We start from the raw sequence: 12,170 nt of genomic DNA on the forward strand, positions 1-12,170 counted from the left end.
GTTTTGTTACTAAGAGTTCTTCAAGAAGCTGAGGACCTGGCTCTTCGTATAAGCACCTAGGGGGCCCCACACCTACCTAAGCGGCTAGATACCCTTTGGATGATTAGTGTACTATATAAATCAATATAACTTATCATAACATAACATAAGTCAACTTGTACCTGGCATTCGTGGATTTAACCGCGGCTTTCGACTGCGTTATCCATGATAAACTCTGGGTGATTTTGGAACGCTTGGGAGTGGACCCCAGTCTCATTTCTTTTATGAGACAATTTTATATCGGAGCCAGGGACAGAGTTCGTTAGGGGGCAGGGGGTGAGCTAACTGATCCCTTTGCCATTATAAGAGGAGTGAGACAAGGTTGCGTCCTGGCACCCTTCCTATTTACACTGTACATTAACAACTTAGGAAACGTTTTGATGGATGAGTGCCAGGACCTACCGTTGGTAGGGAAGTGTCCACTCCCTGCGTTTATGTATGCGGACGATGCCATCCTAATGGCTCGACCCGATTACCTTACAGAAAGTTATTTCTAGTTTTGCAAATTTTATGTCGAATTTGGGTCTCACAGTCAACACCTCAAAAAATTTTATTTGGAAAAATGCGGACAAGGGAGTAAGAGTTCCAGCTCGTTTTTTCTTGAGCAAAACCGCCTTAAATGTTCTAATACTTTTTCCTGAACAATCTCAAGGGGTAGAGGGGGAAGGGAATAGGAGAGGCAGCCCCCCACTCACAAAGTATTCAAACAATTAGAGCCTCACCTAAATACAATTGCATCCGTATAAAAGACCGACAAACAAGGGATACTTATTATTAATACTCCCCGGAATATGTCCAATGACATTAATCCTTAGGTCTGGATGCGTTCTTCACCAATATAAAATTACACAGGACCACATACAATTCACCCAAGAAAAGGTGTGAAGGATAGAGAGAGGACCTCACGGTAGAACAACCCGAGGGGGTTCCCGGTTAACAATTGCCGGTATACCCACTTCTCATCATTGGCCACTCTCTTTATGTGAAAAGACAAACGTGCACTAAAAGGAAAGGTAGTGCGGACGTGAGAATAGTGATGGAAAACACATATAGTGACAAACGTATCAACACTGACACCCACTTGTAGTGTACAGAAACATATAAATAGACCCCTAACCAGCCACAAGAAAAATAAATAGTGTGGCAGGGCTTTGCTTGCTTTTACCATTTTATTCTGACGCAGCAAAACCCCACTATTAATAAATGGTTACTTATATACCATCAAGATTTATGTCCTCAAGCTGACATGTTTCATCGCTCCTAGTTTTAGCGATTTCATCAGGGCATCAGAGGGGTTGTCTATTCTCAGTCTTTTCAGAAAAGTATGGACCTGTGTGAAGAAATAAAACAGAAAGACGCTCAAAGCGTCATTCATACACCTCTCAGGGGAGGCACTACCAGTGTAGCATGTATTGACAGGCAGTTTTCGGGCATATTTACCTTGAGTGCGCTATGTCAGCACGTACCAGCATCACTCATCAGGACACCGTGCCCAGTGATCACGTGTCCAAAAAGTGACCAGAAGTAGTCACAGCCACCTATACATGTTTAAAAACAAATTCAGCGTAAAATGAAGGTTTACAGGCAAAAACGATGAGGAAGAGATGGATGCTCCCTGTTCTTAAATCCCTAGGTCATCGATTATGCTGCCCTGCTTTTTTGGTCATGCAATCGCTTGGGGACGAACTCTTAATTGTATATCTATATCTACATTTCTAAAGTCGGTTTTCACCTGTAGAAAGTCTATGCTCATGTGATACATGGTTTTAAACCTGTAAACATAAAGATTAGTCAATTTATGCTGCAGTCCACTTAATGTTTACAGTGTTTGTATCTTTATATGTTATGTTTTAAATGGTTTCGACTTGTAGAAAGTCCAAGTAAATTGTGGTTTTAAACCCGAGAATTGAATGACTAATCAGTATATGCTGATGTACATCTAGTTTTCGTTGTGAATGTATTTTTATAGGGCATGTTTTTAAATTGTTTTTTTCTGTATACGCTTTTATGATTATTCCACTAATAGTCAAATAAAGCTCGATTTGATTGATTGATTAGTGTACTATGCAAATCAATATAACTTATCATAACATAACATAAGTCAAGAGAAGATTCGTTTCTGCAGGGGAATAGGTTGTTCACCTGTAACAATGGCTTCCCAGCTTTATTAAAAAAGGTATAGGGGGCCCCCTAAAGTATGATCTGGGACCAAGGGCAGTAAGGAGAAAAAAGTATGACAGTGTCCCATGAAGACAAAATGTCAATGGAGAAGAAATACCCTTGAATTCGGGTTCTTCCTCAGCGAGTTCTATTACTGGACACAACCACTAAGTATCACAAACCAATGCTTTAGTCAGGTAAATGTTAAGAACACCATACAATAACGTTAGTATCTATAGTAAAGATAAATTATAAAGTTTTTGTGACAGAAAGAGAAATACAAAAGTTTTATTTAAAAAGGTAAATACAGGTTTATTGCACATATTTCAGAATACTGATGACACAAACTTAATACAAATTAAAAGTACATTATGATACACCATAATTTCGTAAAATATTAAAAATGTTCTTGAGAACACAGGTCGACGCGGCGTTTCGGTTTAAAAAACCTTCCTCAGGACAGTGTCTACAAGGAAACATAGTGTTACTAAAACATAATACAAATTGTGTACATCCAAAAATTGTGTCTAGCTGTCACATAGTTAACACAACTAATTCATTTTCTCTACAACGTTAGGGCAGTGTTCTAGCATTGGACAATTACAAAATTGTAATTGTCCAATGCTAGAACACTGCCCTAACGTTGGTGGTGAACACAGATAGAAAAAGCCCACCCACCTTACTTTCGCCTGCGGCCTATTACTTAACCTACACAAGATAAAGCTGCAAAAGATATATCGTTGTAAAAAACCTTCCTGAGGAAGGTTTTTTAAACCGAAACGCCGCGTCGACCTGTGTTCTCAAGAACATTTTTAATATTTTACGAAATTATGGTGTATCATAATGTACTTTTAATTTGTATTAAGTTTGTGTCATCAGTATTCTGAAATATGTGCAATAAACCTGTATTTACCTTTTTAAATAAAACTTTTGTATTTCTCTTTCTGTCACAAAAACTTTATAATTTATCTTTACTATAGATACTAACGTTATTGTATGGTGTTCTTAACATTTACCTGACTAAAGCATTGGTTTGTGATACTTAGTGGTTGTGTCCAGTAATAGAACTCGCTGAGGAAGAACCCGAATTCAAGGGTATTTCTTCTCCATTGACATTTTGTCTTCATGGGACACTGTCATACTTTTTTTTCCCAGCTTTATTACCAGCTTGTTGTTTTTCAAGTAAATGAGGTGTTCAGACTTTCTGAAAAGTTTCCAAAAAAGAAAACTACAGCTGCATGCAGTAGGCATTTTGAGCCTGTCTGTGTCGTTGAGCAAACTAGAGAATGGAGGAAAGTGAAATGACGAGCATGGGTCCCAAAATAGTATATCAAAGTGTTGCAGAGATGCATAGAATCATAGAGGACCCTCATAGTACGCGGGTAACTCCATAGGAGATACCCACACTTTATTATTGTTATTGTTACAGGTAAGTAATGTCATTATGATAGAAAATTCATTCAGACCAGTGTACTTCTATGCACTCTATATCCTTACTTAGGCTTGATACCATTGAGTATCTTTTCAGCCCAGGTTCTTTACTGATAAATTGTTTTTCCAGACTCCTCGATCAAGTCTCTGTACCTCATAACACTTTTTTGTTAACCACAGTGAATTGTTATCAATCCTTCTTTTCCTTGCATGTCCAATGATTTTCAGTCTGTTAAGTAAAGTAAAGCACTAATGAAAAAGGTAGGGGGGTGCATAAATCATGATTTATGCTACATGATCAATCTGTGTTGACATTTTTCAGGAGAAGACAGCCAAATTAGTGATGAACTCTACAGTAAGGTGCGGATCCTCTGTTGGATCATGACGGGCCCAAATAACCTGGAAACGAAAGCCAAGCACCTGAAGGCCACATGGACGCGGCACTGTAATATCGTGCTCTTCATGAGCTCAGTGACGGATGACAAGTTTCCCACCATAGGCCTGGACACCAAGGAAGGCCGGGACCAGCTCTACTGGAAAACAATCAAGGCTTTCCAGTATGCACATGACAACCACCTCAACGAGGCAGACTGGTTTCTAAAGGCCGATGACGATACCTATGTCATTGTTGATAACTTGCGCTTCTTACTTGCCAACTACTCCCCTGATCAGCCTATTTACCTTGGCAAACGCTTCAAGCCCGAACCTAAAGAAGACTACATGAGTGGTGGTGCTGGCTATGTTCTTAGTAAAGAGGCCCTCAAGCGTTTTGTGAATGGTTTTAGCACAAAGGTTTGCAGCCACACTTCATCAGTGGAAGATATGGCTCTGGGACAGTGCATGGAGAAGATGGGCGTACCACCAGGGGACTCCAGGGACACTGAGGGGAGAGAAACATTCCACCCATTCGTGCCAGAGTCCCACCTCACCGGCCTTCTTTACAGAGACTTCTGGTACCGGAAGTACTGCTTCTATCCAATTTTGGCGGTAGGTGCAGAAGTGTCATTGAGTCTGTGCTATAGCTGAAGAATGTGTGTTGTGCCTGAATATTCTTTTTAGATAATTGTTTAATTAATGTGGGTGTTTCTTTCAGCACTGAATGTACCCGATGTGCTTGCGATCATCACATGGAGCAGGTGCTTTTCATTAAAGGGGAGGCTAATTATCATCAAAATGTGTGGAATATTTTTAAGTAGAGCATACATTGTTTTGCATATACTTTGCTTCTTTTTGTCTTGCGGTGAGAATCTGTGCTGTAGAAAGACATCCAAAGAGTTTAAGCTTCAGTAGGCTTCAAGAGAGTTATTGTTCTGAATCAACATGTAACATAAAACTCAGCTGACAGATCCATTTCTAACTGTCCAGCTTTCACACATACAGCCTCACTCAAGGTCAAAGAGTGCCTTAAAAGCCCTACTCATCCCCAAGACACTACAAGTTCCCTCTCCTTTGTATGTAGATGTAGGAAAGCTGCCATTTCTGTGTGGTCAACCCAGATTTTTCACCTTTTGCTGGGCCCTATATTTCTGCTGGATTTAGAACGCTGTGCACTTTACCTCTGCTAACCAGGTGTAGAATGCTTGTGCTCCCACTTTAAATGTTTGAATTGCCTTTTTCTTATTATGTACATTTAATTTGCCTATAAGTCCCTAGTCTACCATGTACAAAGTGTACCCAGGGCCTAGAACTTAAGTGCTACTAGTGGACTGCAGCACCTATTGTGCCAAGACCTACAGTGGCAAAGAAAACATGGCTTCATGCATACCCTGTGTAGCCTTACTGCTGCAGTGCGATCTGTTAAAATATCCCTTTTTGACAGATAAAACCTCCCTTTTAAATAGTAGTAAGTCTCCCCTTTTTAGGTTGAGCCTTGGCAACGCCCATGCACTGTCTACAAGACCTGCTGTAATCAATAAAACAACTCTATTCCCGCACTGTGCCTATGATTGGGTCACTCCAGGATAGCTCTTCTTTGCTACCTCCTGTCTCGTTCCTGCAGCCGATACCTCACTTCCTTTCAAGGCTCAGGAGCCCCAGTAAAGTACATTGTACTTAAACTTGCCTTCTTTATCTCCTGTTTGTGGGAATTTCTTTTCTTTATTTTTGTTTGCAACGCAGGACGCCATGCTTTTTAATAATGCAACGCCAATAGCTCAAACTTTCAGTGATGTAAAACCTATTGCATTGCAAATGCTTGTTAAGCCTTGTAGTCCACAAGATAGCATGCATGGTATTTAAAAGTGAGACATGTTGAAAGTTAATATTACCATGTCCCTACAATGACAAGGCCCTAAAAGCTATTTCTCTGTGGCAGGCCTAGTTGTCCCACATAGAAAGCTGGAGTACAGATTACAATACTAATACTGCATCTCAGTAATGGGACTAGCTGGAAAAATAATAAAAAATATTTTAAACAGTCATTTTAATAGTTATCAAAAGCCTAACTCAATGGTGAAGTCAGATTTTTAATAAATATTAAGGAAAAGTAACTTTTAGAACGTTACCCCTTGTCTGAACTGTCAGAATGCTAATTAGGATAAGCCTCTGCCATCTCCCAGCCTGTGATCAGCCTTGAACAGATGTGAAAAAGGTTTCAAATGCCTCCGAGGAGCAAACAGTAGGAGACAAGAATGGGCAAAGATGACTCTGAACCCCACAGAATATGCAGTGTGGGGACTGTGGACACCCTTTCGACCCTGTAGTGTTAAATCATGCTTGACAGGTCTGTTAAAACACTTGTAACACTTGGGGCACACTTGAATGGAAGTGAACAGGATGCCATGACAATTCTTGTGCATCCACTATCTGGTTGCTGAAGGACCCTTGTGTTGTCCTACAAGGCATCTGTTGCTGTTTTTTTTAGGGAACTGTGCCTGCCTCAGACTGAATTTTAGTGTTAGATATGGGAGGACACTAGGATTATGGCAGTATACTGTTCACCCCACCCACCCAACCCTTAGAATCCAAGTTTAGTGTAGATTAAGGCTTTTGCCATTTTGAAAATGCTTTAACACATGACATTTTGGGCAAATTTGCACTAAGGCAAAAAGTGCTGCAAAAGTGGGTAGGGTTACCACTGGCATGTTTTATCTTGTTGGTTAGAGTGTGCCCAGGTGTCATTCAGCCACACTATCTTGTGACAGCAGTAAATATGGCACTTCTGGACCTGCCTAAAATCATAAGACGAATGGACCTGCTAGCTGTAACCTGAGAGGAGCCCTGAAGGACTGGATCTGCTCCCTCTTGTACCTTGGCCTAAAAACCAGACTCCAAGAGTCCGTTGGCTGACATCCAGTGTGGCTATAGGGAGACAATAATCTGCAAGATGCCTTTTCCTGGAAGTAGCCCGCTCACCAGTGGCAACTGGCCCCAGCTGTTGGACTCTGCATCACACCCTAAGTACCCCCCAGGGTACTCCTGTGGTTGGTTGGCACATAAAAGATTAAGTCAAAAGTTAACATCTTTACCATGACAAACCTAGTTAGTGTATCCGATCTACGCTACATCGCGGCAGCCTAAAATTGCTCCTAGCTCCTGTTGTATCGCAACCATAGACTGTCATTGCCTCTTCCAGCTTCTTTCCTCTATTTTCCATTAAATCTTTCAAAACTCATATGACCTGTTCCCCGTATTGGATTTCTGCCATTTTGGTATCATTTCATCAGTTTTTTTCTTCTTTTTTTAACTACTTTGATTTGGGATTTTTATTGTTTGGAATTTTGACTTTATTATTGTTTTGGTACTGCATAAATCATTTGCACATTGCAGAAGTTAAGCCTGTGTGCTCTGCGCTATAGTTACCAGGGGGCTTAGCTCGGCTTAATTTAGTGACTTGCTGGGTTCATCTGACAGGCTATGTGATTCTTCCTTAAAGGGGGCAGTCGCTCACCCCAAATAATAATTCAATGTCTTACAGTGGAAAACAGGATCAACTTACTTAGGATAACATCACATAGAGCCCTCCACCCGATGGAACGGAAAGATTTACTCTAGTTATGGAACGAGGAAGCTGATTACCTCACTGAACCACATTGCTCGTTAAGAGGTAAACCACTTGAATACCCTGTGCCTCTGACCCTTTAACTTCTGAAAGGGGGAGTACTTTGAAATAGCCCACGTTTGGTACTAAGTGCTGTAGTAAAAAAGCAAACCAAATGCTCTATATTGCTGTTTTTGTATTGTGCTGTATACATGCATTTACAGTGAAAGCATCTCTGGATACCTGGTTTTCAGTGTGGCAATACAGATGCACATTTTGTCTAGATATTTTAATTTCAGTGCTGTAGCTGCATTGTTGTATTGTTGTCGTCGTTTGGTAATTGTGGTTTGTATGCAGGTAGTGGTGTGGTTTGGAAATGTAGTTGTATTTGTTGCATTGTACAAGTACTTATTGTGTGGTAACAACGGTGTATTATTTTTGTGGTTGTAGAGTTGCATACCTAGCGAGCTGTGTACATTTCCTATAGATTTGCAGATATAGAGCTATAGATTTGTTGTAGATGTTTGTTTGCAAAGCTGTTACATTGTAAAAGCACATTCGTGGGGGAGCTGTGCAGCTGTTGTTTTTTGTGCAGATGTGCAGTGGTGGTGTAGTCTTGCAATTCTATATTTGTGCAGTTCTACTGTTGTTATTCCTAGTCAGTGTTGTAGTTTCCATGAACTTGTAGGAGTGCCATATTCCGTGTGTTAAATTGTACAAGTACAGTTTTTTGATTATATTGTTATATGTGTCGTAGAATTGTGTTTGTTAGAGACAGAGTAGAAAGCAGGTGCCCCAGGGCCTAGAATCCTGTTAGTGTAACTAATCACCCTGCACTTATTATTTTTTTTTTGTTTTTAAAAACCTTTATTGCAGAAAAACAAATACGGGCCCACAACCATCCGGCCGGCCACGATACCATTCGAGGCAATATTGCAAGCAATGCGGCGACTCAGTAGCACCTCTACACAAATTGACGCCCACTGGGCTAAGTTTGCGCATGACGCCCACTGGGCTAAGTTTGCGCATGACAAAACCCCCTTTACTTACTTACTTACTTAAATAGGATTACACAGGATACAATCGTGTTACTGAGAATCAGGAGCAATGAAGGTTAATTTTAAAGATTTTGTCCCTAGTATAAAGCGTTTTTAAATATAGTACACAAAGAATAAGAAGAGTCCGTACAATCCCCCTACAACATGAGTTGGCAACATCGTTGAGTGAATATCAACAAACAGTAAAGTCCCCCCAATCAGCATGGCGGCACAAGGATATATGCAACAGGAATATCAAACAACTGGTATACATCATGTCAACCGTTACCCACCCCGTAGCAAACCAACCCGCGGACCCAAGTTAGAAACAGGAAAAGAAAAGAGTTGAGAAGAAAGGAGAAAAATAAGGCCCATAGAAACGAAAACGGACAAAATAAAATTCCCCACCCCCTACCCCCCACCCTACACGCATGCAGGGGCTACGGCCTACCCCCCCCCCAGCAGTGTGCCTGTCGCCCAATAAAGAACCCGAAATATAGAAACGAAAGAAAGAAAGAAAAGAAAAAGGAAACCACAGAAGACCGGAGGAGGGCATAATCCAAATCCTCCCGAACTCCCCCGCCACACATTTGATTTCTACCCCATATGTAAAAACAACAACAAAATGAATCAAGCACAGGATGGAATGGGGAGAATCATCACATATCACAGCAGTACGTGTTGTGGAAGCGCTCCAGACCGAGTCCCCACCGGCCAATCAATCACAAGTTGTAAAAAAGGAATCCACTAGCCCTGGCCGGTTCGTGGGCGTCTCCCTAAGCATGGCTCCAAAAGACGACCCGCCCCAGACAGAACAAAGGAACAAAATGGCCACATACGGTAGAGGAGGTGTGCACCAAAACAAAATGGACATCGCCAGTCACAAACAGTTCCATTGACCCAAAGGAGGGGCGTCTCCAGGATCGCCCGATGAAATGCAGTACATTGTAGGGATAGCAAAGCCAGCGAGACAAAGGCAACAAAGGGAACCAGTAGCTGTGTTAGCGGCGTCAGAAACAAAAGTAGCGATATCAAGGGTGAGGGCGCAGGCTTCGGTGGAGAGAGAAACATTGTAGCGCCGCTTAGGTAGGCGGACTGCAGTCCACAAGCACCAACACAGCTGAAGGGTCGCTCCTCTCCGTACTCGTGTGACAGCACCGTAGCCCAGTCAGAAATCAGCGGAGGCAGATCAGCGCATCGTTGAGAGCAGGTTAATGGCGCACTGCCCAGACCGAGTGTAACATCATCAAGCTTCCCACTCAGCACTCGGGAGCACTCTCTCCATTCAGATCGCAAATCGGCCAGAGCGGCCAGAACGGAGCCATAAGTTAACACAGGCTGCTGATCCAACAAGTCCGTGGTACGAGACTGGACACACGGTCCAACACACCGCTCAACTCCATGCAGGGCGACATAGTCGGGAGTCGATGAAACACTCACCCCCACAGCCAAAGAGCCAGCCGCCATTGCCACCCCGTCAGGGGATTCACAGGAATGTAGAGGCGAAACCGGCACCGAGAGGCTGGAGTCAAAGCCGCCGATCTTGTCCGGACACGCTAGCAATGGTCAACCCACAGCGAGAGCTATCCCCTTAGCGGCTCAAGGCGGGGGAAAACTCGGGGGCGATCCACGATAGCCAGGCGAGCGCCAGAATGGGGTCAGCACATCACAGCTCACCTTCAGCGAGGAACAGAATGAGCTCCCACTCGGCCAATGTGCACAGGTCGCATAAGGGTCCGTCTATTTCCCTCACAGCAGGCAGCGCGTCTCAAAGTGCCAGCTCCGCCCCAGCTCGACCGTCCGGCGTCGCCCCAGCAGCCGCCGGCTGCATACGGTAACACAGGTCCCGGTTCCAGGGCTACAAAGGCCGACAAACAATCTCGTCGATATCTCCGGTTACCAAGCAGGCAGGGACACCGGAGGAACGCAAACCACCACAGCGCACTGTCATATTCCTCCCGCTGCAGCGTTATAACAGGATGAGAGTCAGGATACCGTTGCGGGAAACAAAGGCTTGCGGAGCCGGGAGCCTACACGTCCGTCTCGGTCGCCATCTTAGCTCCTCCCCGGGGGCAGCAATATTCACCCTGCACTTATTAATGGTTGCCTCTGTGCCACATGTCCATCAATTGTTTTGTTTCCATATGTCGCCCCAAGTGGGAAGGGTATGCCCAGATGCGAGTCCCATGCTCACTACACCTATGGATTCAAACTAGCCTGGCTGATGAAGGGTGGTGCCCTGAAACCGGTCCCATGATGCTTGTTTCCGGTCCAGGGAGGACCTGGCTTGACATGTCGGGCTGGACTTTTACCACAGGAACAGGGTCAAGACTGATTTGCATATGGCTGAGTCCAAACTGGGGTGGTGTGGTGAGCAAAAGAATGATGGATAAAACCCAGATCCTTGTGACTGGGGGTGAATGTTTGCATTGTCTGGTATTCCGTCCATCAAGTGTTTCTTTTGCATATGTCGCCCTAAGAGGGAAGGGTATGCCCAGACCAGGGTCCTGTGCTCACTACATCACTGGATTCAAGCTAGCCTGGCTGTTGAAGGGTGAAGCCCTGAAACCTGGCTCAGGATGCTTGTTTCTGGTCCAGGGAGGACCTGGCTTGGCAGTTCTGGCTGGACTGTTCCCACAGGAACAGGGTCAAGATTGATTTGAAAATGTCTGGGTCCAAACTGGGTTGGTGTGGTGAGCAAAAGAATGATGAATTAAACCCAGAGCCTTGTGACTAGGGGAGAATGTTTGCATTGTCCAGCATTCTGTCTCATCAATTGTTTCTTTTGCATATGCCACCCTAAGTGGGAAGGGTATGTCCAGACATGGGTCCCGTGCTCACTACACCACTGGATTCAAGCTAGCCTGGCTGATGAAGGGTGTTGCCCTGAAATCGGTCCCAGGGTGCTTGTTTCCGGTCCAGGGAGGACCTGGCTTGGCAGTTCCGTCTGGACTGTTCCCACAGGAACAGGGTCAAGACTGATTTGCATATGGCTGGGTCCAAATTGGGGTGGTGTGGTGAGCAAAATAATGATGGATTAAACCCAGATCCTTGTGAGTGTGGGTGAATGTTTGCATTGTCCAGCATTCCGTCCATCAATTGTTTCTTTTGCATATGTTTGCTGAGGCATACACCCGTTTACAGTTCAAGGAACACACCCTTTAAACTTGCAGGGGGTAGGCTTCTGTATGTAACATAACACAAATTGTCCCCACGAGGATCACAACTCGTACAATATTTATGCACCAGGTCAGGAGATCAGTATTGCCTCTGACAGTCAGGTGGGAGTACAGCTTTCAAAGTAGTTGCCAGATATCAATTTGCCTATTGACACAACACACTATAGAAATATCAACTCATTCCACAAATGTGGGCACATAAATTTTACATCAAAACAAGAAATGGTTCTGTTTACTATCTTTTGATACATAGTATATGTACATTTCATAGCACTTTCATGAAGTGCCAAACAGTATATAATCTTGCTGTCTAGAAGCTTTTTATTAATTTTTAGACAGAAGAAA

The 12,170-nt window shown here is 43.4% G+C and overlaps 2 protein-coding genes across 4 annotated transcripts in view; one reads left to right on the top strand and one right to left on the bottom strand.

The window, feature by feature from the left end:
• Positions 1 to 12,170, top strand: part of LOC144830794 (glycoprotein-N-acetylgalactosamine 3-beta-galactosyltransferase 1-B-like) — a 556,105-nt gene that overhangs the window by 446,095 nt on the left and 97,840 nt on the right. For all 3 annotated transcript variants that reach the window (XM_078688939.1, XM_078688938.1, XM_078688940.1), the window contains exon 3: positions 3,953 to 4,617. In XM_078688939.1, the coding sequence (XP_078545065.1) occupies positions 3,953 to 4,617 (665 nt within the window). The remainder of the gene's footprint in view (positions 1 to 3,952; positions 4,618 to 12,170) is intronic.
• Positions 1 to 12,170, bottom strand: part of LOC144830768 (glycoprotein-N-acetylgalactosamine 3-beta-galactosyltransferase 1-A-like) — a 712,051-nt gene that overhangs the window by 162,655 nt on the left and 537,226 nt on the right. The window lies entirely within an intron of this gene.

Source organism: Lissotriton helveticus, chromosome 1_1 (assembly GCF_964261635.1).
Source record: "Lissotriton helveticus chromosome 1_1, aLisHel1.1, whole genome shotgun sequence".
NCBI lineage: Eukaryota > Metazoa > Chordata > Amphibia > Caudata > Salamandridae > Lissotriton > Lissotriton helveticus.